The following is a 25811-nucleotide window of genomic DNA, read 5'->3' on the forward strand; positions in this document are numbered from 1 at the left end:
TTCTGAGTTTACTGTTTTTAGCCATTAAGCATAGACACCATAAATATCTGGATGTTTATAGTCTTCTAAAATGGTAGTCAAAACGCCAAAAGTTTAACATTTTTTTAAAAATCCTTCATGATGCAGACTCATTTCAACCTTCTTAATGCTGCAACCCTTTAATACAGTTCCTCATGTTGTGGTGATCCCCAACCATAAAAGTATCTTCTATAACTGTAATCTTTCTACTGTTATGAATCCTAATGTAAATATCCGATATGCGACCCCCCAGGGGATCGTGACCCACAGGTTGAGAACCGCTGCTCTAAAGGCTCTTTGTACCTGGCAGTCCACCAGCTGGGCATCCATGTCCATGGGCTCCTGGGGTGTACCGAGTGCAACATCCAGGGTGGCCTTTGTACTCAGCAGCCAGTGGTCCAGCTCATCGGCCTCACAGCGGTACCTCTGCAGGGCCTGTTCCTGCCTCTGCTCTTCCAGCTGATCATTTAGCTTCTCCTGGGGAAATGGGAAGAAGGTAACTTGGAGGGAGCATCGAACAGTGGGAGCTTGAAGACCCCATGCCACAGAACAACAGTCCCAAGCCCTGGCCATACACACAATCAGCTGGAAAACAAAACAAAGACCTAGACTCAGGCCACATCTCGGAAGTCTAAATCAGGATTTCTCTGTCTCTACATTAGTATGTGAAGATGCCCCCCCCAACCCCTTACCCTTCCCCTAACATGGATGTGCCCCAGAGTTGAACAAGGCATCCTCAAGATTCCTGTAGGGTCTGGCAGTCATGGGTAGGATGGAAATTAGCCAACCATTAGAACCAGACAGTGACATGGAACAGTTGGTGAATGGCAACAGACATTTAACCTCAATTTCTTGGATGAGGGATGGCAGCTGAATAAAGGACATCTGTCCCACATAAATGAGGAACGCTTTAGGCAGTTGATCCTGTGGGAAGGAGCAGCCAGTGGTAATTGTGTTGAAATAAACCATAAATCCAAAGTTTTATGCTAACTCTCAAGTTTTCTCAACTCTTGCAAATAGTTCATGCTGAAACATCCAAGCCGATCTTATTCTGAAACTTCACACGAGCTTTTCATAGAGTAGAAATAATATGACAGAATTAAGAAGTTAACTTCAGGTATTCCAAATACCTCATTTAAAATTTTGATTATTAGTAATTACCATTATTATTTCAAAGATGCATTTATTTTAATTTTATGTTAGTGTTTTCCCATACAAATCTGTGTATCATGTGTGTGCAATACTTGCAGAGGCCAGAAGAGGACACCCCAGAGCTGGTTGTGAGTCACTGTGTGTGTGTGTGTGTGTGTGTGTGTGTGTGTGTGTGTGTGTGTGTGTGTGTGTGTGTGCTGGGAACTGAACCCAGGGTCTATCTGCAGGAATAGCCAAGATTCTTAACCACTGAGATCTCTCTAGTGCCCCAATAATAATTATTTTTTAATTAAAATCTTAACATGGAGACTAGTAAGTAAGAAAAATGCATTTTAAGTTGATAGAGAATAGATATATGATTTGACTGATCTTGTGGCCAGTCGATTTAGAAAGAGCCCACATCTTCAGCAATGGGGCCATCATAAATTTAATTATGATTATAATCAGTAATAAATAAGACAATACTCAGTTTGCATTAGAAATGTAATGGGGACATTATGATACAGAGACACTAGACGCTAAGAGAATATATATATAAAGAAAAGAACAACTTATTTTTAGCATATATTATGCTGCCAACATCTGCCTACCAAGTAAGATTTAAACCAAGTAACACAGCAGAAGTGCAAAGGTATTTTATGAGTTAATATGCTTGGACTGGCTAACAGTGAACACACAGGTTTGGGCTTCACATCATCAGTTATATTCCTCATTGAATGCTCTTATTTAATCACAGCAAACCATTGCTCAAACCTGTAACTCCTGTCCATGGGGCTCTAGCCCATCAAGTGCCAGCCTTCTGCACTCTCTGTGCCCCCCATCTAGAGCACGGAGAGTAGATGTACCCTTGGGTAGATGCACCCTTGGGTAGATGCACCCTTGGGTAGATGCACCCTTGGGTAGATGCACCCTTGACTGTGCTCCGGATCCTGGGCTTAGGCCTGGGAAGTCATGGCACACTTTCACTCAAATGTCTACTCAGCGCTCACAGTAGTCAAAGCATGGAGCTAGGTGTCCAGCAACAGAGACTGGGTAAGGAAATGTAATGTGGAGTTCGTGTGTGTGTGTGTGTGTGTGTGTGTGTGTGTGTGTGTGTGTGTGTGTGAGAGAGAGAGAGAGAGAGAGAGAGAGAGAGAGGGAGAGGGAGAGAGAGAGAGAGAGAGAGAGAGAGAGAGAGAGAGAGAGAGAGAGAGAGAGAGAGAGAGAGCTTTAAAAAGTCGGGTGGTGGTGGTGGTGGCGTACGTCTTTAATCCCAGCACTCGGGAGGCAGAGGCAGAGGCAGGTGGATCTCTGAGTTTGAGATCAGCCTGGTCTACAGAGCTAGTTCCAGGACAGCCTCCAAAGCCAGAGAAACCCTGTCTCAAAACCCAGCGTGCCCCCCACCCCGCTCCCAAAATGCTTTAAAAAATACATATCAAAAAAAAGAACAGAGCCGGGAGGTGGTGGCGCACGCCTTTAATCCCAGCACTCGGGAGGCAGAGGCAGGCGGATCTCTGTGAGTTCGAGGCCGGGCTGGACCGACAGCCTCCAAAACAATGCAGAGAAACTGTGTCTCCTTAAAAAAAAAAAAAAAGAACAGAAACAAAACCCAATTGAAACAACAACAAACCCAGAACAACTACTAACAGACACTAAAGCCTGATTCAGACACAGGAGCCAAAGCATTTCCAGGGCCCTCGTTACCTCCAAGAGCTGCCTCTTGCCGGCCGCTTTCATCCTGATGGTGGACATCCGCTCGGCCAGGACAGTGAGTGTGGACTGCAGGGCCAGCTGCTCTGCAGGGTCCGACTCCTGAGACTCGGCCACCAGCTCCTCTGCGAGAGATGCCTGGAGCCCATTGATCTCGTCTTGGAGCATCTGCACCTCGTCCATCAGGGCCTGTGGGGAAGACTGTGGAATCACACTCTTGACTGAGGTCTCCAGGCTCTGCCATGGTACACCCGCCGAGATCAGACACTCACTTGGATGTCATGGATTGGGCCAGCCACCAGGACTGTTACTAACTTAACATTCAAAATGACACGGGCGGAGCTGAATGCTGGGACAGTTCAGATTTGAATGCTGGGGATGTTAGCAACAAATCGTGTTGAACAAATCAATGAGCATTTCTGGTTTTCAACAGGCTCCTTCGAACAGGAGAGGAGAGTGTATCCACTCTCATTCTCTTGCTTCTGTATGTAATTCTAAAATGAGAAGTTTCTTGGGGCTAACTTCCAGGCCACTGGATGTCTCCAGAGTCTCTTCCCAAGGTCTCAAATGCTGTCTGATGCTGGCCACCTCCAAGGCACGCCCAACCCAGCCTCTTGCCTTCAGCTTGTACAGTTCAATGGCATTCCTATCTTATTATGTATTTTTTAACAACTGCAGAGTGCTCTACTTATGGAATAGGCTCCTTCACTGGCCCACAAGATACCAGATTAAAAACCCAAATTGGAGTAGTTACCTTGATGAAGTTCCCTGTCACCAGATATAAAGCCAGGCTTTTGTCAACACACCAAGAACTGAGAGTTGACAAGCACTCCCCAAACTGCCTGGTTTCAACACACAGGATAACAGAGCTCTCTCTCCCTCAAATCCTTAACCAAGAGGAGTAATTTAAAGTAACTACTGAATGTCACCTTCTCTATTCTGCCTCCCACACCTGCCCTTAAAAGGAAAACAACCTTGAAATGACTAACTTGTTATCTGTTCCGTAATTCTGGTCTGGTTTGTTTTTTGAGATAAAGTCTTATTAGACAGCCCTGGACAGGCTAAAACTCACAACATAGGCCAGGCTGGCCTAGAACTCACAGATACCTCCCTCCCTAGTGTTGGGATTAAAGGTGTGTAACACCACACCCGACCCTGTTTTTGTTCTTGGTTTTGAGTCAGGATTTCTTGTAGCTCAGGCTGCCCTGAAGCTCTCTAGCTGAGAAGGGACTTCCTCCCTCCATTTCTTCAGTGCTAAGAATGTTGGCACACAAGGCAGAAGGTGGTGGCACACGCCTTTAATCCCAGCACTCGGGAGGCAGAGGCAGGCGGATCTCTGTGAGTTCAATACCAGCCTGGCCTGTAAGAGCTAGTTCCAGGACAGCCTCCAAAGCCACACACTGCTTCCCTGTTTATCTGGTGCTGGGATTGGGCCCAGGGCATTGGGCATGCTAGGCAGTTACTGTATTAACAGTGCATCCCCAGTCTTACCCTAGTCATCTGCCTCTCTATATCCATCTACCTATCTTCTATGTAGTTTTTCCAAGATTGGGGTCTTCAGAGGGCGACTCTTATTCAGAAATATGAACTGCAGCATGTCATAAAAGTAGTCACTGCAGGAAAGGTGACAGCGGCCTGGGGAAGTAACACGGATGCTTGTAACACCTTTGCTGGCATTAGCCTGAGTCTCTTCCACAGGCAGCGGATATCACAGTAAGGGCAGTACCTCCTCAGAGTGTACTGTCAATGACGTTAAGAGACAAAACAACAAGAAAAATAAACTCCTCTTCCCTAATGCCGTGTGAAAGGTTCAGGCATTGCGCTGGCCTGCCCTGTTACCTGGCAGGATGCACTCAGGCAACACTCTGGCCAGCCCAGAGTTCCATGAGAACCAGGCAGGTGCAAAGGACCCCATTAAAGGACTGACCCCTGCCCGTTTACTCTCTCTTACTCTTGCTCTTTTCCCTCTCTCTCTCTCTCTCTCTCTCTCTCTCTCTCTCTCTCTCTCTCTCTCTCTCTCTCTCTCTCTCTCTCTCTCTCTCCCCCCCTCTCTCTCTCTCTCTCTCTCTCTCTCTCCCCCTCTCTCTCTCCCCCCCCCCTCTCTCTCTCTCTCCCTCCCTCCCCTCTGCTCGGGTTGGTTACCTCTCACCCCCCTTTCCCTCCCTGTCCACCAATAAACTCCACGTGGGATCATTGAGTCGTGGTTTGTATCTGGATAAACCTAAACATTTTAACAACACCATGACCTGTCCAACTGAATTTTAACTGATTGCTACATGAACGGAATTACATTGACCTAGAAGTGTGTGTTGGGGGAGGGGGTGGAGGTCCCCTCCTTTCTTCACAAGCTGTACATCTCCATGCTGCCACCATCCTGACCGGGAAACAATGCCATCCCAGAAGGCAAGTCCCCTTTGACTTCCCCGTGGTTAGCTTCAGGCAGCCTCACTGTTGACATGTAAACATGTCTGCCGGTGGCCTGCTACTTCTGTGAATACACTCTCTTGTGTATGGACTGAGATCAAAGTGAGAGCCAGCTGCTCACTGCCAGCCTGGTTTGATGGGGCACTGCCAGCTGCTCCGGGGGTCCTTTTAGACTCTCCTGGTCCCTAGTAGAAGCCCAGGGAGTTTTATTTTGCAATTTCCCGCTGGTGTTCAAGAGCAAAGCCTCCTCTGTGGTTGCCTGCTGCATCGCCGCCTGGAACGCACTGGAGTCAGTCCTTATCCACACGACTTACTCAAACATTTTGGATGCTGGGTGCCTGCTTCTTTTGGTTCTGTATATTACAAATGTCTGCTCTTTCTTACAGAGACTGTCTGCTCCTCCAGTGTTTTCCCTAACAACGAAGATTTCTTTAGTGGTGTCTTCATAGTCAGAAAGTGCTTTGTTTTCTTTTGCTTTGTTTTAAGACAGGGTCCCAGTGTGTATGGGGCCCTCGCTGTCCTGGAGCTCACTGTATGTAGGCTGCAATGACCTCAACTTGCTTTGAATTCAAGGAGATCCACCGGCCTTTGCGGGCATTAAAGGCGTGGCTACCACGCCTGACTAAAACAGCTCTTTTTAATTTGATTACAGAACAATGTCTGTCTGTAATAGTTAGAGATTTCGGCGTTTTGAGAAAACTTTGCCCACTGTGTCATTATTACAGTACGGTGTGTCATCTTCCAAGGCGATTGTTGAGTGGCAGAACTCTGGCTTAGCAAGCATGGAGCTCTGGGTGGCCGCCCCCAAAATCAAAACAAACAAAAGATAGAATAATTCTCCTGGAGTATAATTAATGGAATGGTGTTAGTTTTCAAAAGCTCAGAGAGGTTTATAATAAGAAATATGGAGAACACGTGTTAAGAAATTTAATAGCTACCTGGCATCATCATGACATCAAAGAGAATTTCATTTAATTTTATAGACTATCTATATATGATGGATCAGAAATTAAGAAAAACCTCTTCATTGCAGGTAGTTAGGTCAGCATCACCTTAAAAGTTTTTGTTGTGTTTTGTTTTTAATGCTAACTTCATACTTAGGTCTACTATAATCCAGCTTAATTTATCATACTTTTTGTAGCCAGTGTAGGCACAAATCAAGGTATCACCCCCTCTTTCCTCTCCCCTCTCCTTCCCTTTCTCCCTCTCCTTCTCTCTCTAGATTACTTAGCAGTATATAAAATCTTTGCCATAAGCCAAATGTCTGTGAAGGTAGCACTGTTTCTGGAAGCTCAGTGCTTCTGTGCAAAGGGCACTTCCCATCCTTAAACTTTGTAAGTCTAAGTCACCAGTACTCAACCTGTGGGTTATGACCCCTTTTGGGGAGTCACACATCAGATATCCTGCACTCTGATATATTTTCCAACTGTACCCACCTTCTCCTGTCCTTGAGGGCATTGTTTGTTTGTTTTGAAATAGGGTCTCACATAGACAAGGCCTCCAAATTGTTATATAAGAGGATGTCCTTGAACCTCTGATTCTCATGTCTCTGTGCCCCAAATTATGGGTTTATGCATCCTCACCACTGTACCCCATTAGAGCTTCTGTTCTTTGGATTTTTTTTGTATTTGTAACATATTTTTGTCAATCCATGTAAAACATGAGTTTATTTTTAAGATTTAGTCTCCACATACAGCCCAGAATGGCTTTGCCTATACAATCCTCGGCCTTATTACAGGCACACGTCACCATGCCCAGCCTTTGGGGTGATGGATTTTGAACTGCGACTGCGTTGAATTTACAGACTGATTCTCTTTATTATTCATTTAAAGTATTTCCATGCATTATGTTGTGATCATTTGTTGGAGACCCAACTGTCAAAAATAAATAAAGCCCGTATTATTTGTTCTGACTGTATATGCTCCTCTGTAATTAGACTGGCCTCGTTGCGTCTCCTCTTCGTTTTGGACCATACTCATCCTCCTGCTCACTCCCTATCTCCTTCCCACAGATGTTCATACACTTCCTTCCACCCACTCCTATTATTACTCCAGCTCCCAGACTCCCGCTCCCCGCTACGTACCAGCCTGATGTCACTCAATCTACTCCCCACCCCTTTCTCATCCAGATCACAATAGTATATCTGCTGTCTCCACAGCAGGCTGGGGGCTCACACAAGTTACACGGGGCTTTCAGATCGTGTATTCACAAAAAGCCAATCTTTTGGCTGTTGGTCTAGGGTGTCCAATACATGCAAGTGAAATGATCCCAACACATAAAAGAGTTGATGTCTGGATTACACAAGAAACAACCAGAGAAAAACACAACTCCTCGTTACATCTCAGCAGGCCTGGCCGCTCGGGGGGTGTAGTGAAGTCCCTGGCTTTACTCTCTCCTTCTCTGAGTATTCTTCAGTAAGGAACAAGGTGGTTTGGCCCTGGGGACTATCAGTTCTGCACTCTTAAGGCAGTTCTCCCTCCCAACCTCTGGCCCAGCATCCAAGCTCAGTAACGGGGAAGGTCTTATTTGGATTGATGGCAATGATTTAGGAGCAGATAGAGGTGGATGTTGTATGAGAGGACCCCTTAAATGTCAACGGAGTTGTATGCGTTAATTAAATTTTGCTATGTGAATTTCATATATATACATATAATATATATAGTCCATCTGATAGGCAAACACAGCTTCAGCCCCATAATTCTGAGAAGAGTTCATAGCCAGCAGCTGGCCCATAGTGCCTGATGCAAATTAGGAGAGGGAGATGGAATCCTCTTGGGTTTCTTGCTTGTGAAGATAAAGGCAGCATGTGAGTGAGGGGCACAGAGTTAGAAAGTGACTAGAGATTACTAGAAGCTGGGAAAGAGATCTGAGAAAGGGGGGAGGCAGTAGGACTGGATCAGGACACATGTCAAATATGAGTGTATAAATAAATATATATATATATATTAAGTTATAGAAAATCACATTGAATCCCATTAAGTTGAAAAACCACTAATATCTTAATACAAGATAATTACTTGGAGCTTCACTGAACGCCCAATCCTTTAATAGTAGGGCCTTTTGTAAGTCACGTTTATTTAACACCAAAAGGAAACAGTGGACCTATTCTGACTCTCAGGACCATCTCTCTGAGCACAGCTCTTTCCACAATCTATTTGTTACAGCAAAATAGCCTCAGAACTCTTCCGCCTGTCACTGAGCCGAGGTATGGCAAAGATGCCAAATGCCTCCAAGCATCAGATGTCCTAAGATGTCAAATCCCAACCACAGGATTGAAACATTCAAAAGCAAGTCACCAGCCTATGATGGGCCTGCACCCAACATATCATAGAGGTCCTGACAGGAGAGAGAGAGGCCTGACCTCCAACCAAATGATACATTGAGAGAAGTGTCTAGAGCGGTGGTTCTCAACCTCCCTATGCCATGACCCTTCCATACAATTTCTCACGCTGTGGTGGTCCCCCAAGCACAAAATCAGCTTTGTTGCTACGTCATAGCTGCAATTCTGCTACTGTTATGAGTCGTAATGTAAACATGGGGTACGTAGGATATCTGGTATGTGATTCCTGTCAGAGCCGTGACCCACAGGTTGAGAACCCCTGCTCTAGGGGCTCCTTGTCAGAATTAGGTTAACGAGAAACAACTCTGACAGAGCGCTGGGAAGTCAGTAACAACTGAAGCACTTCTATCAATTCTTTCAAAGTGTAAAAAAAACACAGTGGACTTTTCCACCACTGTTCATTTGGAATTTAGAAATAGAAATCCTATAATGAAAGACCATTCCAGACGCCAAGAACAGATTTAGACAGAGTGTTGGCATTAGCTTTTCATGTGGGCAGCTTTGTCCCAGAATTTGTAGAACTTAGGCTCAGACATGGAGAAGTGAACAAAGACAGCTGAGCAGGGAAATCTAGACTTGTGGGTAGATGCAAAACTGTATCGCATTAGACATTCCCTCTGTCTCCCCACCCTCCATTACCATTCGAAAGTCCCCTAAGCCTTGGTGTCTGGCTGGCTTACATCATCCAATCAGCTATGTCTCCTCACTATGGTCACAGGAGGCACTGTCCTTGGTAATAGCAAAGGACAGAAAGCCATGTGATGTCCTCAGTTGCAAGAGAAGTTACACAATACCTTTCTAATTAATAATACTTAGTAATAATTACAATCTCAGGTGCTCAGATTTCTGACAATCAGTAACTATGGAGTGCTCAGTCCTAAATAGTTGTAAATGTAAAATCTCTATCTCCTCTTCACACACATACACACACACACCACACATACACACACACACACACACACACATACACATACATACTCATGTGGACAAGAGAATGCACATGCACACTCACAATGCATACACAATCACGAGCACACGTGCACACACATACATGCACACACATATGCATCTACATGAACACACACATGCACTTGACTCACGCATGCATACATGCACACACACATACACACACACACTTCAGGGCATAGTGCAGAGCACAAAGCTAGAAAGAAGAAAAGAGTTTAAAAAGGAAACACCATCTGCTGGACACCAGGGTCACCAGCATTCATGAACTCACAAGTCAGTCAAACCCCCAGCACGGATCAGGAGGGGCTCACAAACCCCCCACCCCTCCCGTGGCTGAGAAGCTTTGGCAGCTGAAGGCTGCTAGGGTGAGAATAATCTGTTCCTTCTCAGAAGTGATCCCTGTTAAGTTGTCCATGCTCCTGGGGGTGGCCTTACAGTCACTGTGGAATTTGAAAAGAGGACATGATGTTGAGAGGGGAACATGGTAGGGGGGAGGGTCTTTGAGGAGTTAAAGGCTGGGTATGGGTATATATGATCAAAATGCATTGAACACGTGTGAAATTCTCAAAGAATGAATAATTAAAAATAATACCTAAAATGATAACGTTCCGTTTTGAGTTTTCTCCAAGAAACCCTTGGACAACGATTTTGCTTCATGTGCTGGGTAATCGTATTCAACTTGACATCCAAACTAGAGGCATTTGGAAGAGGGAACCTTCACTGAGAAAAGGCCTCCATAAGATCCAATTGTAAGGCCTTTTCTCACTTAGTAATCAATAGGGAAGGCCCAGTCCATTGTGAGTGGCACCATCCCTGGGCTGTTGGTCCTGAGTTCTATTAGAAAGCAGGCTGAGCAAGCCAGGGGACACAAGCCATTAAGCAGCGCCCCTTCAGGGTCTGTGTATCAGCTCCTGTCTCCAGGTCCTGCCCTGTGTGAGTTCCGGTTCTGACTTCCTTCGGTGATGAACACAACTGTGAAAGTATAAGCCGGATAAACCCCTTCCTCCCAACACGGCTTTTGGTCATGGTGTTTCATCACAGCAATAGGAAACCTAACTTCATGTACAGCATACATTTTCATACTAATAATGATGGGTAGGGAGGAAATGCTCGGTGCATGTTCTGTTAGGAATTGTAGGGCGTGGGCCACCATGGCCCTGTTTTCTTTTGTTTGGTGGTGGGGGAGGGTTAGAGACAGGGTTCCTCTGTAGCTTTGGAGGCTGTCCTGGAACTCGCTCTTGTAGATCAGGCTGGTCTCGAACCCACAGAGATCCGCCTGCCTCTGCCTCCCGAGTGCTGGGACTAAAGGCGAGCGCCACCACCGCCCTGATGACCCTGTTTCTTGCAGTGCATCACTCCTGAGAGGGCCAGTGAGGGGTCTGGGGGAGCTGCAGTCAGTTACAGAGATGACAAGCCCCCAACAGAGGGAAAGATAACCTAGAGGCAGACAGAGTAAAACTGTTTAAAACCTCTCTCAGCGCTGGGCGGTGGTGGCGCACACCTTTAATCCCAGCACTCAGGAGGCAGAGGCAGGCGGATCTCTGTGAGTTCGAGGCTGGGCTAGACTGACAGCCTCCAAAACAATACAGAGAAACCCTGTCTCGTAAAAACCAAAAAAAAAAAAAAAAAACCCTCTCTCAGATCATTGGTTTTTCAATAATATGTATGATTCTCAAGTTACCCTATCCAGCCCTTAGATAGCTCATCCTATATTATCTCTGGGTGCTTAAAGGAAGCAGACGTTTACATGACAGCCATCAAAGCTGGCCTGCAGGACCGTATTCAAAAGTGTCATGGGAAGCCCAAATTTAGAGACAACAGGGGAGAAGGGGGTGCAGGGCTCTTAAGTGTGCAAGGGAGCCTTCATACACGAATGAGGTGACATGGGCAGCAGGGAAAGACTGTGACACTGAGGTCCCCCTAGGAGGGAGAGGGATGTTTGGAGGCTAGCAACGGTCCAGTAAGGAAATGGGAGGAGGTCAGAGGAAAACAACATTACTAGTCACCTGAGTGTCTGAGAGTCTTCATGATTATTTCACTCTACTAAAACAAAGGTTAGTTTTAAGTTAATGGCTTTATTGCCATTTCCCCAAGCCTGGCAGATTGTGGAAAGTCCAGGGTATTTGAGAAGTGGCTTATCAAAAGAAGGTCTAAAATAGATCTGTCCTGTGTACTTAATCTCTATCTTCAGAAGTTTCAAAAGCCTGAAACCACTATTTCTCAACACGCCATCTTTAGATGAAATGTGGGCATTTTTACCTTATACTGAAAAGCCACAGACTGCAAAAGAAAGCACTTATATTTGCCAGCGCATGTGAGCAACACAGGAAGTTCAACATTACAGCGAGTGGGGGTGTGCGTGTGCATGTGTGTGTCCGTCCTGGAGATAACACTCAGAGCCTTGGGCTTGCTGGCCAAGTGTCCTACGTGTGAGTCACAGCCCCAGCCCTGAAGCCTCACTTTGGAAACTGATGAATTGCGCTGTCTGTAACAGCCACGCCTATCACACCGCACTTTCGTGTTTCTCTTCTATTAAAATTCTCACTCTGTTCTCTTTTTAAGATTTATATTCTGTTGGTTATGGATGGTACGCATGCATTTCTGTGTGAGCGTATGCCACACATGTGTGCGTATCTGAGGAGGCCTGGAGTGGAGTGATGGGTAGTCCCTAGTGCTGGGACCCAAACGAAGGTCCTCTGGAAGAGCAGGAAGTCTTCTTAACCACTGAGGGCCTCTCTAGTTCCTGCTTGCCTTTGTGCCTGGACTCCCTAAATGAACCCAGTTGCTCCGAACTGCACCCTCACTTCCTGAGTGCTAGAATTATCAGTGCGGGCCACACACCTGGCTTTTTATGCTTCTTTTACACTTTGTTTTTTATAGCACTAATTGCTATTTCTGGTGCCTACAGAGGCCAGAAGAACATGTCAGATCCCCTGAGACTAGAGTTGCACATGGCTGTGAACCACCCACCGTGTGTACTCTAGGAACTGAACCTGGAGTCTAAGCAAAGGCAGCACATACCACCATACCTGGCCTATGGCCCAGTTAACATCTAAAGACACCTTTTTTCCTCTTGGCAGTTTTGGAGAGCTGTTATGCGCTGCTGGGTCCTGGGTAGGGTTAGGCAGCACATTCCTCTGTCATACTGACTCATCACAGAGATGAGCACAGGTCTCCATCCACATCCTCAGGCCCCATATGTATCACTGAAGTACTGACCATGTTCTGCTGGGAACTCCAGAGTGTGGGCCTCACTGGAGTGCCCATGTCCCATGTATGTGTCTTAGCACAAATTTTAAGCTGATGCATAATTAACCACATCTCTCTAAATTAGAAGAATAGAATCAGCTCTTTTTGTTTTCCCCACATAAATCTGACACTTTTTCGGTTATATAAGGTTTTAAAAATGACTAGAGTCAGAACCACACAAGATGAGCTCCTCACTGAAGCCTGGGGCTCACTCCCAGAAGAGGCCGACTAGGGACATAGTTTATTCTTACAGACATGGCTCACAGCTAAGGGAAGACAATCTGGCAACTGTAAGGAAACACACTTTGTATCAGAAAAGCCCCAAAGCAACGCCAACGCGGGTAGCTTCTTAAAATTAGAGTCCAGGTCTGATTTTCTCTTTTTCCTTCTTGGATCCCACCCTGAAGGAGGGGCAGCAACTCCCACCTCTTGGAATCCAACAAGAACTACCACTCTCCACGACAGAAGCCTGACAGGCCAACTCCAGAGCACACTGACTCTATCACACAGGAAGCTGAAGTCATCGAGACTGCTATTTTTACCTGATGCTCAGCCATCTGGCTTTCTGGACTCCGGCCGGGCTGGAGGCTCTCGCTCAACTTCATCTCCATGGCCTCCATCTTGGTCGAGACGGACTGGAGGGAGTCCTGGTACTTCTGCTGGCGTTCCAAAGCTTCGTAGAGAGTCCGCTGCTTTTCACTGATCTGAACGAGAAAGGGGATCTTACCAACGGCTTCCTACTTCTTATCTCGCAGGTTGTGACATTTCTTTCCTCACCTCTTTACCCAAAGGCTTCTGACTGGGCCCTAGATGTGTAACCCGGCGCGCATTTCATAAGACAATAAATACCTAAAGCGATGGGTGTCTGGGGAGCTCCATCAATCGGCATTTTCAAGACTTACCACATTTTTTAGGGTTTCCCAGGAACGTTGTAAGTCACCCAGCTTGGCAGTCGCTGAAGGCTCCAGTCCTGGCTCATACAACTCTTGGGATGCAGAGGCGCTGGGGGCAATCCTTGCAGCTTCTGTCTGCAGCCTCTCCGCGGACAGGGCTTGGTAGTACGCAATGTCCTGGGTGGAGAGCACAGGGTAGGAGCGGAAAGGAAAGGCAGGCTCGGCATGCCTGGGGAGCTATTCTTCACGCAGTGGAAAAGACTAAGATTTACATTTGGTGTTGGGTGCTGCAGACTCGGTAGGTTAGGTTAGGGTATGCTTGCAGCGAGATTTAAAAAATAACGAAGTGCATTGCAATTGCTTTCACATCTTCACCAATATGAAAAGAAAGCAAGCATGTCAACCTTTCAAATTTGCCAAAATACCTTCTTATGCTATGTTGGTAAAATGGTGATGTAAACTATTCAGGCAGTAAGTTCTATTTAATTTGTTTGCTTCTATTTAACCAGTACACTTCTGGTTAACCAGCACACTTTTGTTTAACCAGTACATCTCTAGTTAACCACCATACCTCTATTTAACCAGCACACTGCTAACGAGTACACCCCAAATAACCAACATACCTCTAGCTAACAAGTACACCTCTACCCAGCCATCACCTCTCTATTTCATTAGGCACCTTTACTTGGCAAGTACACATCTAATTAACTACTATCCCTGCACTGAACCAGGATAGAAAGAAAATGAGATCTACTCACTCTAGTTCCCCAAATATAGTTCAAACATTGATTAATATTCTGAATACCCATTGAAAGGATTTGTTCTAAAGATTAAATGTAGATAGAGGCAGCAAGGTTGGGAGTTCAAGGCTATCCTCAGCCTCATAGCAAGTTAGAAGCTAGCCCTAGGCTGTATGAGACTGTTTTTTAAAAAAACAACTATGGACATCATTAATTTTGCAAATGAGGCCAGATTATTCACAAAAATAAATATTTTAAATATTAAGTGGTGGAAAACATACTAAAAAGACCAGCAGCAAAGTCAATGTTGAAAACTCATGATTTGGACTGTTTAATTTCTTGTGTTGTATGTATTTCTTGCTTTATGATGTAGTTTACTATGTCAAGACACAATTGTGCTTTCTGTTTTTTTCAACATTGCATGTATTGTGTGTGGTATGTGCACATATGTGTGTTCGCATGTGAGCACTGCCGTGTGGAGGCCAGAGGCTGGTTTTAGGTGTCTTCCTTCATCAGCCTTTGCCTCAGTTTTCAAAACGGGGTCTGAATAAGCTCACTGATCTAGCTAGGCTGGCTGGCCATTGAGTTCCCGGGATCCACCGTCTCTGCCTCCCCAGGGCCAGGATCCCAGATGTGCAGAACCACACGTGGCTTTTACACAAATGCTAGGGACCCACACTCTCGGGACGCACTAAACTGCTGCACCTTTCCCCCAGTCCCTGTGTGTTCAATGCTTTTTATAAGCACTTATCTGAATCTTAAAACTGCGAGCAGTGTTTGTATTCTGTCAGTTGTTATCTTAAAAGCTCGCTGCTTTTGCAGCTGTGCTGCTGAGGGTAATTACGGCAGTTTAAAACACCGAGTCTCGCTGATAATCGCGTATTGAGAAAAGTCTGTGAAGAAAGGTTACAATCACCTGGGAAAACATAATAGCAGGAAGTAGTATGGTGTCAGTGGCAGGGTGGGGGTGGCCTGTCTCAGTCGCGAAGAAGGGGTAAGGCCCCAGAACTGGATCAGAATTGGGGCAGGGATTTTCCTCCCACACTCTGTAGTTGGAACAAGCTATATCCATTCTGTGTATCAGCGCAACACTGAGAGGGAACGTCGCCTTCTACCCATTTTATTGTGGCTGAAGCTTTCAGCTAAGACCCCAGCATGTATTGATGTCATGGCCACATGGGTGCTGGTTCCCTGTCTTTCCTTTCCCTGTCAGCATCTTGATCAATCCAAATTTCCCACTAGAGCGTATTAGTATACGTGCACGTCACACACATAAAATGTACACGACATACACACTACACAAAACACACAGAAAACACATAATACATATGCAAGTCCTGTACTTAATACACACAACACAGATAATTCATGCTTTGTAGCCAGCCCACCTCTTGTTTCCTGTCTGATTCCTGAGTACAGATATGAAGTGGCCATCTAGTCTTCTGCTCGTGCCCATGCCTGGCCTGTCTGCCACTATATCTCCCCCTCTATGATGGACCAGGTCCTTCTAGAACACTGTAAGTAAAAATAAGCCATCTCTCCCTAAAGTTGCTTTGTTGGTGCATTTTATCACAGCAACAAGAAGGTAAAACTAACACACTCGCCCCAACACACACACACACAGACACACACTTTTCTTGTGTCCACTGATCTAGAATGTTCTGTCCTAAGTTCTGTACATAGTTACTAGCTCACTGCTGTCTTCTGGAAAGGGTCCTGACTCATTCACGTGCATAAACTTGTTATATGGTCCTTCATAGCGTGGGGCTCACATCCCCTCCCAATCTAAGTTTTTCCGATGGTACTGAAACCCTTTGCAGTTGCCGCGCTGACTCAAGATCTCTCTGCTTCCACAGTTTCCCACATGGGGTCCCTTCCACATGAGAAGGCTGCACCTCCTGCATCCCTCCACTTCCCTCCCTTACGGCTAACCGGGCAGGGTCTGCCCCACCTGGCTGCCTGCTGCCTCTGTGGTGTCCCATCAGCCTGCTTCCCCTTATTCCAGAGCTTCTCACCTGTTGGAGAAAAATCACCATTCATGGGATAGGGATGACGTAGGTTAATTTGATTGGGGAGAAATCCCTTACATGAGAAACCGATAACCCAGGGTCAGCACTCTGAGCATCCAATCTCAGCTGTCCTCCGAGACCCGACCAGAACCCCGAGAAAGCGAGCTGTCCTTTCCTCAGGCCTAAGTCCCACATGCCCTGTACATACCTGTGGCCACAGGTACCTAGCAAGACGTCTCCCTACAATTCCCCTTTTAGTCTAAAGAAAAGACTTAGACTTGCTGCAAAGCCACATACAAAGATGGCAAATATCAAGTCTGCTCTCGGAGAAGGAAAAGTGGGAACACACACCCTCAAGATCTATAGCCAGTGAAGCAGCCGGAGCAAATGGCAAGAACTACACACCCAGCCCTAGGGTGGAGGCATAACAGAGACTGCTATAGAGCTGTCCTGAGCTGGAAAGTTTACGTGGTCAGCGCCTCAGGTACCTAGTAAGATCTCTCCCTACACTCACCCTTCCTAAAGTTGTGACTCTTTAATAGAATTCCTCATGTGCTGACCCCCGGCCACAAAATTAATTTTGCTGCTACTTCATAACTGTAATTTTGCTACTGTTATGCGTTCTAATATACGTGTTTTCCAATGGTCTTAGGTGACCCTATGAAAGGGTCACTTGATTGTCAGAGACCATCACTCCATTCCTCACAAACTTGTCAACTCTGTAATAACCGCCGCAATGCTGAGGCCTTTCATTCTGAGCATGTGCTGTGTGGTCAGCAAACAGTGGGCGTGGGGGGAGGCCTGTGCATAATGACTCTTGTACCTAACTTTACTTTATAGGAATGGGAAGTGATATCTAGCTTATCTATGCCCATGCTCTCACCCTCAGCACTTCCAGCAACCCATAGTCAACCACAGTCCTGAAATTGTAAGTCTGAAATTCTATAAGGAACACTTCATAAAAATTATGTTTTACCAGGGTTACGCTAACATAAGTGTTCTCTCTTATTGCTGATGTTGGTAATCTCTTACTTTGCCTAATTTGAAAAATAATTTCTTGGTAGATGTGTATAAGTAGAAGAAAATAGTGTGATCGCAGGAGTCTTGGAGTGTAGGGTAAGGTGGGACCAATGAACTATTACTTCCACCAACATAAATAATCAAAGCCTGGCTGTAAATATGATAAAATTCCTCAGTTACATAGCCCACTATAAATAAGGAAGGCCCCCAAAGAGCTAGAATACAATTTGTTACAAAAAACATTTGTCTTGGCTTTATGTGTATGTGGCTCATGGCTATTGACACATGACAACTGGTTTCTTAGAAGTTGAAAGTCCTTCATCTTTTATATATGAGTAACTTGGGTCTGTTGTAGGTAAACTATCATAAACCAAAAAGTAAATTACTGAGTAGCCTTATAAATAACTGCTGTCATCAATACTTGCTATAGTGAGGAATCACCATTAAAAATATGAGTCTCAGTGCTCATGCGTCTAAGGTTAAGATACCCAAGGAGATAAATCCAAACATATTCGGCTATAGTTCAATCCACGGATTTCTAGTCTTCGAAGTAGCAGTGACTAAACATCTCATTTAATGTTGGTGACTTTGTGTTGACATCAAGTTCCATTTACACATGAGGAGTTGAACGTCCCAGGAGGGACAGTCAGAAGGGCTGTGACCTCATGGAGCTTCTGACCTGGAGGTCAATGGTGTGACAATATTTATCTCAACTCTTCCATGGAGGCCAGTCACAGCTTGAGGCTAAGGAGATGGAGAAGACGGTAGCAAACTCTGAGGACGCCTCCGTGTTTCTCCTCTCATGCCATCAGCAGAGGGAACACACTGACTGTGAGGGGGAATCTGTTTGTTACATAACAGAGATCTACTTACAGAAAGAGCAAGCAAAGAGCCTCTCCACCACGGATGCAAAGCTATGAAGCTGTTATTTCCGGCTCTTCCTTGAACAGCTCTGTACATTCTGTACAGCGTTGGCAGTCTGAAAACTGGAGCTGGAGGGCACACTCCAGAAACCCCTGAAGCTCCAAAACCAATTCCGAAATCTGGAGCATTGCTGCCCAAGCGGTCATAGTTTCTAACCATGTTGATTTATACTGTACAAGAGGAACATGTGGCCAACAGATGAGACTTGTGGATTGCTTGGGTTGAACAATGCCACAGGACCCTCCAACTCAAGCTGTCTATGTTAGTCCATGGAAGGTCATGTCTACCAATGAGAATGTTAGTGGGACTTACTGCCCTGGGACTGGAGAGATGGCTCAGTGGTTAAGAATACTAGCTGGTTGGTCTTCCAGAGGTCATGAGTTCAATTCCCAGCAACCACATGATGGCTCACAACCATTTGAAATGAGATTGACAACCTCTTCTGGCCTGCAGGGACACACGCCGACAGAACACTGTATACACAATATGTAAATAAAATCATAAAAAAGAACATACTGCCCTATCTGGATGTCTGCCTATCAATGTGATTTAACTGACATTTCCTTGTGATCAAGGAGACATGTTAAAAACTAAGTCACAGGAAGTCTCACCTACCTCAACTTAAGAGGTCATAATTGATGCCAATTAGTAACAAGAAAAATGTGCATGTGTTCTGTCATGACATACTGCATATAACACACATGTTCATTGAAAGTGTATTCCATCTGGGTGGTGGTAGCACATGTCTCCCAGTACTTGGGAGGCAGAGGTAGGAGGATCTCTGTGAGTTTGAGGCCAGTCTGGTCTACAGAGCAAGTTCCAGGACACGCTCCAAAGCTACAGAGAAACCCTGTCTTGAAAAACCAAAAGAATAAAAGAGAAGAAAGGAAAGAAAAAAAAGAAAGTGTATTCCAATATCTAGTACAGAAACAGACAATATTACAAAAACCATGTTCTTCAATAATATGCAGTCTCATGATCAGTATTAACTGTTGTACTTGAAAAGGATATTACATAATCTTTCAATATACAATCAGCTGGCTACAGTTCTAGGAAGAAGGACGAGTAATTCATAACTTTAGTTCAGAACTTGGGAAGCAGCTGCCCAGATCTCCCAGGGAGCTCTGAGCTTCTCCTTTTGCCTTGTTCTTGTTAATTTCCTCCTATTACTCTCGTCACTATTTCTTGTTGACCTCTTTGTCCTGAATGTAAGGCAGAAGCTCTTGTTCTTGGCATGCTCAGATGCGTTTTGTTGTGGTTTGTTAGTTTTGGGACCTTTTTACTGTATAACCCAAGCTGGAGGGTAACTCGCTATGTAGCGCAAGTTGGCTTTGAACTCATGGCAATCCTACCTCAGTCTCTAAGTGCTCAGACTACTGTTGTGAGCCACTGCTCCCAGTTAAGAATGTGTCTGATGAAGGGATGAAATAAAACCTTCTGCAGAAGCTGGGTGGGGGTGGCTCACGCCTTTAATCCCATCACTCAGGCAGAGGCAGGCGGACCTCTGAGTCAAGGCTAGCCTGGTCTATAGAGCAGTCAGTTCCAGGACAGCCAGGGCTACACAGAGTACCCTGTCAAACAAAACAAAAACAAAAAAACTTCCCTAGAACCATGTCAATTTTTAACAACGGATTCTTAAGGTATCACCAATGTCATACTCCTTTTTATTTGAATAGTTTTTCTCTTTATCACAGAAGTGCATGGTCAGCCCTTTGGCTTTAAGATAAAAGCAATGTGGTAGATTTATAGCGCAGTGTGTTTACTTTAATTAATGCTTCCTCACAATATTGTCTCAGCCCCCGAGCAGTTACATAACTTCCTAGCAACATCATTAAAATCTGTCAAAATCTGTCTTGGCTAAAAAAAAAAAAAAAAAAAAAATCATCGCTTATCAAGCATTAAAAGTTTTGGTTAAAGTATTTTGCTTATATCATATGTGTATCACTAAATATTTTGACACATAGCCTAGAATATGCTATATTTTGTATAAGATATGCTAAAATGCAGCCAGTGTCAAGGTTCATCTTCATTTTTTTTTTGGAAAATAAAAGTCTCATATGAATGCAAGGTTTTCTATTTAAAGTAGGACACAGCATTAGCAGCGTGCTCAATGCATGTTAACTGGGCCATAGCATCAATCATACTACTGCGTTCTCTGTTAGGATACAGTATCCCATGCCTGTGATTGCTTTAGGATACTGGGTTCTCTGTTAGGATACAGTACTGCATGCCTGTGATTTCTTTAGGAAGCCATAAGGCCTTAAAGGAACCTTCTTCGGGCTTTAGTGTTCATAAATAAATTTTTATTTACATTGGGCTGTAATTTCCATGAACTAAGTTTTGCTCATCCAACTGTCAGTAGCTCAGGGGACGTGGCAGCATAAGGGGCCAGTCATCTCAGTAGACAACCATAATCGATATGACTCAATGATGTGCCCCTGGACCCAAATTCAGTGAAGTCAGAGAGTCACACCCACAGCCTAATGAGGATAGAAAATGGAGTACTGTATCCAGACAGACTGGAGCTCACAGGGAAAGGACGGTGAGGGGGAGGTACCTGGTTAACAGACGCTTCTGTGTTAGCCACAGGTGATGGGGAGCGACAGGCAGGTGGAGAGGAAATCTCACTGTTGGTTCCCTCCTCCCCAGACTCTTCAGTGACAGGTGACAGCAAAGTGTGACAGCGACCGGCAGTCATCTGCCAGTAAAGTGTAGCCCAGAGGACATAAAAATTGGTTAGTTATGTTAGCATAAAACCTTAACAGACACGGCTCAGGACATCATTATCTACGGAAGGCTGGTGCGACTAGGGCTCATTTACACATTAACTTATCAACTCTGAGTTAGTATTTAAAAGTATGATCTTCTTTGAGTGAATATGATGTTAACACCATTTCTAAAACAGAGCTCCATGACTGCGCATCACAGCCAAGGGTTTTGCTGTTGTTTAAACATCTCTGTTTTCACTTTGGTGTCTTTATAAAATACGCAATCTGTGAGTCAAGCAAGGAAAAGAGTATATGGAATAAAACTTGGTCTACTGTGACGTCGTAAGTTCTAAGTATCCTAGGAAGATAAATGCATCTAAAGTCACACATGACCACATGAGTTTGCACTGAGTTACACATTACCTGAGGCATAGGGGAGGAAAACACACATCACCAGAAGACACTGTAGTTACCAAAACACTCAGTGTATTTTAAATTGCAAAATGGTATAAAAGATTAAATAAGTCTCTTTCTTTTGAGCCAAAACTAAACTTTGAATTCTGAATCTCCTTATTTTTTTCTCATAATTTTTACTAATCATATGGTACATGCATATATGTATATATTCAACTTGGAAAACAGTTAAATATATTTGTCATGCCTCCCACGTGCCTGTGGTGTAAAGGAATTGTTTTCAAAATAAAGCATGCCGTGGGTCAGTATTATTGCAAAATTGCACATGAATGAAGGGTGGATCTTGGACTCCAAATCTAACATTAACAGTTCCAACTGCCACTGTGTTTGGGGTTAAAGATCAGCTCTGGCCCCCGAGCTGCCTTTACAAATGTAGGAAACAGCTCCTAAATTAGAATCTACAAAGCTAGTCTCTATAAAAGCGTGGCTATGCCCCTAGGGCCAAGCTCCAGTCCAAAGAGCAAAGCTGGCAGGAGGGGGCAAGCGAACTTGATCCTTACCATGACCATGGAGGGGTGGGCGGAAGGCGTGGGGAGGAGCTCACGGTCCAGGTCCTCGGTCCCTTCTGCCAGCCCCTCGACCTCGGTCACCGTCAGCAGCATGGTGGCATGCTTGGCTTTCATCGTCAGCATCTTGCATTTGGAATTCAGAGAGGCGATCTGCTCCTGGTAGCCCTTGATTTTCTGCGCCAGGTCCTGAGGAAACATTTCCCCCACCGTGTCAACACAGCATCAAAAGGAAACAGTAGTGGCGTTCATCTTCCTGCAGCCCGGAGCCAATGAGAGGCGGAGCCGAGCCCTGCGCCGAGCAGAGGCGGTCTGCAGCTGCCGGCTGCTGCACCTCCAGCCCTGCCGAGCCAGACCACAGCACAGCCCAACTCCAGACAGAGCACCCCTGGCAAGCTTGTGCTGGGAAAGTGGAGCATGCAAAAGGAATTTGAGCGCCGAGAGGAGACCCTTATGCTATCATGAACTTCCGACACGAGCAGCTGGCAACTTTTTCAAAAATACCTGAAGCCTCTGAAATTCACCAGATGGTTCATGCCATGGAAATTAGGTCATGTGATGACTAAAACTTAAAAAAAATGCAATGCTCAGTCAGCTCTTATACTGACTACATCCAAGAGGTGGCAGTCATTAAGACAGGGTCATAAAGTAAACTGCCTGCTGGCTTCTGTGACCAAGGCTGCTGTTTTTCTGAATATTACATATGAAGTCCATGATACCTTAATTTGTAACGAACTACAGAAATGATCCCTGAAAGTACAGTCTTCATGTCTTAGCAGCCTATATGCTGGCTGACCACCTAAATATGTCCATTCAGCCTATGCTTTGCCAGCAGACATATCACACCTCAAGTGTTTCTCATATTTCAAAGTAGAGCTCTGAAGTACTGTGCAAATTAATGCCTTCTGATTTCATTTTGCTCTTGAAAAAAAATATTTTGATGTGTAATTAGAGCTTTTTGTAACTGTAATGTGGACAGCCCCCAGCTCCTGAAAAGGGTTAACTACAGATCAGTACTGGGAATATGGCGATTCTAACTACTACAGCTAAAACTCTCTTGTCTGCATGAAAAAAATTACAACTATAAAATATTAGAATAGCATTTCCTTGTATGCTTAACAGATTGGAAAGAAATGTATGTACTGAAATAGATAAAATCAGAGCTGCCTTCCTTTCCTTTTCCTTGTGTCTGCTTGACCCCTTTGCCTGAGGAGGAGCCGTCAGCAGGAGTTTTGTGTAGAACTTTCTGTGACTGGGAATGCAGGTCCTGGAATAAAAACTGCAGCCATTCTAAAGATGCCACAAGGCTGGCTGACTAGAACTCCAATGGACTTCTGGGTGGTGGCACACACCTTTAATCCCAGCACTCGGGAGGCAGAGGCAGGTGGACCTCTGAGTTTGAGGCCAACCTGGTCTACAGAGGGAGTTCCAGGACAGCCTCCAAAGCTACAGAGAAACCTGCCTTGGGAAAAGAAGAAGAAGAAGAAGAAGAAGAAGAAGAAGAAGAAGAAGAAGAAGAAGAAGAAGAAGAAGAAGAAGAAGAGGAAGAGGAAGAGGAAGAGGAAGAGGAAGAGGAAGAGGAAGAGGAAGAGGAAGAGGGGGAGGGGGAGGAGGGGGAGGGGGAAGGGGAAGAGGAAGAGGAAGCTTTGTCTTAAGAAAGCAAAAGAAAGAAGAAAGAAAGAAAGAAAGAAAGAGAGAGAGAAAGAAAGAAAGAAAAAGAACTCCAAAGGATTGTCACAGAATCAGGGACAAATTATCACACACTTTCTTCAGTACTCTTAATGCTTAATATCTACCCCTGCCTGGCCTAACCTCATAGTGACATCAGGTAAGTCCTTTGAGAGTGTTAGGGTCTGACAATGCAAAACTAGGACTGTCATCAGATACCATCTGAATTCTATTCCTGGCTTTTCATTAAGCCACCTTCCCAAGCTCCCCACCAAGGCTCTTGAAAAATACCTTGCTTGATTCAGGACTGTCTTTGTTTAGGTGTGTGCTGTAGCTATAATATCCTCCTTTCCTGTGCTGGAATGTGTTATAGGAGGGCCACCTGAATCCATGTTCCTCAAGCATGGGCATTCATATTTGGCACAAAAGTGAGCGATCTCTTATTCCCTCTGAGGTAAGACACTGAACCTCAAATTCTTTGCCTTTTCTTTGGGGGTGGGGGGTAAAGGGGAAGGTGTTTTGAAAGGCAAGTGTCTTGTCATGTAGACTCATCTGCCCCCAAGCTCACAAACTTACAGTTTTAGCCCAAGAGCTGGAATGCCACCACACCAGGCTAAATGTTAAGGTTTTAGAAAAATGCTGGTATACACCACACACACACACACACACACACACACACACACACACACACACACACACACACACTAGGAATTTTTAAAACCAGTGTTTTAGAAAGCAGAAATCATAAAAAGTAGCCACTGCTGTGGTTGAAAATACCTAATTAGATCTAAGGTTTTTGTTTCTTTCTTTTTTTTTTTCTAGGCGCCTTGCCTCCAAGATTGAAGCGCAGGGATCTCATGAAGTCCATGCACAGACTCAGACACAGCCTTTGCTCACTGTGTGGTCACAAAACAGGTGACAGCTCCCTCAGAGGCAAGCTGGTGCTGATAGGAAGTGCCTTTTGCCAAGATATAAAAGCCATCTGTGGTCGTTGTTAAAAATGCAGCTCTGATTAGTGCCTCCAGGATTTGGATTTGCTTGGTTGGCCAGAGCCTGTTCTCTGTAGTTAACCCACGTGATGACAGAACTTTCTTCTGTGAAACCTGTCTGCTTCTCATGACTGAGATAAATCCACCACCATGAAACCCGGTAGGTAAATGAGTTAACCCTTTTCAGAAAGGAATATAGGTGTGCATGTTTTAAATTGCACTAGAAATCTCTACAAATGACTACAACAGTGGATATGTCAGGGCCAATGTCCCCTCCAAAGAAAGTGGCCCTGTGGGCAGCACAGCTTTTGAGTCAAGGAAGCTAAGAAACCAGAGTGTTCATCCCTATGGTTTCAAAGTAGTTCAGATTTGGTTTTGGTTTTCCAATGAAATGTGCTGTTTGAAATTTCCAGAGAGTAGAACAAGCACAGCTTAAGAGTGCAATTGTCACTGTGTCAGACTCTTTAAAACTAAAATTCAATAAAAGTAGCCAGAAAATACAGGAAACCACCCATATCCCAATTTTTATGCTAATACCACTCAGGCTTTCTGCACTAGACACTCCACTTCCTGTGTTTGTCTTTTCTGCACAATGACCTCCACGTGAGTCTACGTCGTTATTTATAGGAAACGTCTTCTAAGCCACAGGAGGAAGTGAACAAGTGTCAACATGGAGACAGGACTACAAGGAGGACCTGTGACAGGATGAGGCGGTCACTATCTGAGTCTACTAGCAGTTCTGCAGAGGTGGCTCTGCAACCTTGGACAGTCAAGTCTTGTCCTGAGCTACCTTCCTCTTTTGTGAGGTGATGTCATAACACAGTCTGTTACAGTGCAAAAACTAAAAAAGCCATCACAATCTGAACTCCAGATACTGAATTTGACCAGCACTAGTTTTGAGAGCTCAAGAGGTTACTTTTTTTAAAAAATTTGTTTATTTTGTTTTGTTTAGTTTTTCAAGACAGGGTATCTCTCTGTAGCTTTGGAGGCTGTTTTAGAACTCAGTAGACCAGGCTGGCCTCGAACTCACAGAGATCCACCT

The 25811-nt window shown here is 44.9% G+C and overlaps 1 protein-coding gene and 1 pseudogene across 18 annotated transcripts in view; both read right to left on the minus strand.

Moving 5' to 3' along the window:
* The window catches only part of Syne1 (spectrin repeat containing nuclear envelope protein 1), a 454318-nt gene that overhangs the window by 138204 nt on the left and 290303 nt on the right, over window positions 1-25811 (minus strand). For 12 of the 18 annotated variants that reach the window (XM_040728319.1, XM_040728317.1, XM_040728316.1 and 9 more), the window contains 6 exons: window positions 22107-22301; window positions 20982-21122; window positions 13741-13908; window positions 13381-13542; window positions 2854-3060; window positions 322-495 (listed from right to left, as the gene is read on the minus strand). In XM_040728319.1, the coding sequence (XP_040584253.1) occupies window positions 322-495; window positions 2854-3060; window positions 13381-13542; window positions 13741-13908; window positions 20982-21122; window positions 22107-22301 (1047 nt within the window). The remainder of the gene's footprint in view (window positions 1-321; window positions 496-2853; window positions 3061-13380; window positions 13543-13740; window positions 13909-20981; window positions 21123-22106; window positions 22302-25811) is intronic. The other 6 variants (XM_040728331.1, XM_040728318.1, XM_040728322.1 and 3 more) reach the window with 2 other exon arrangements.
* Window positions 22700-22878, minus strand: LOC121132942 (annotated as a pseudogene).

Source organism: Mesocricetus auratus, unplaced genomic scaffold, assembly GCF_017639785.1.
Source record: "Mesocricetus auratus isolate SY011 unplaced genomic scaffold, BCM_Maur_2.0 Super-Scaffold_100018, whole genome shotgun sequence".
Classification (NCBI taxonomy): domain Eukaryota; kingdom Metazoa; phylum Chordata; class Mammalia; order Rodentia; family Cricetidae; genus Mesocricetus; species Mesocricetus auratus.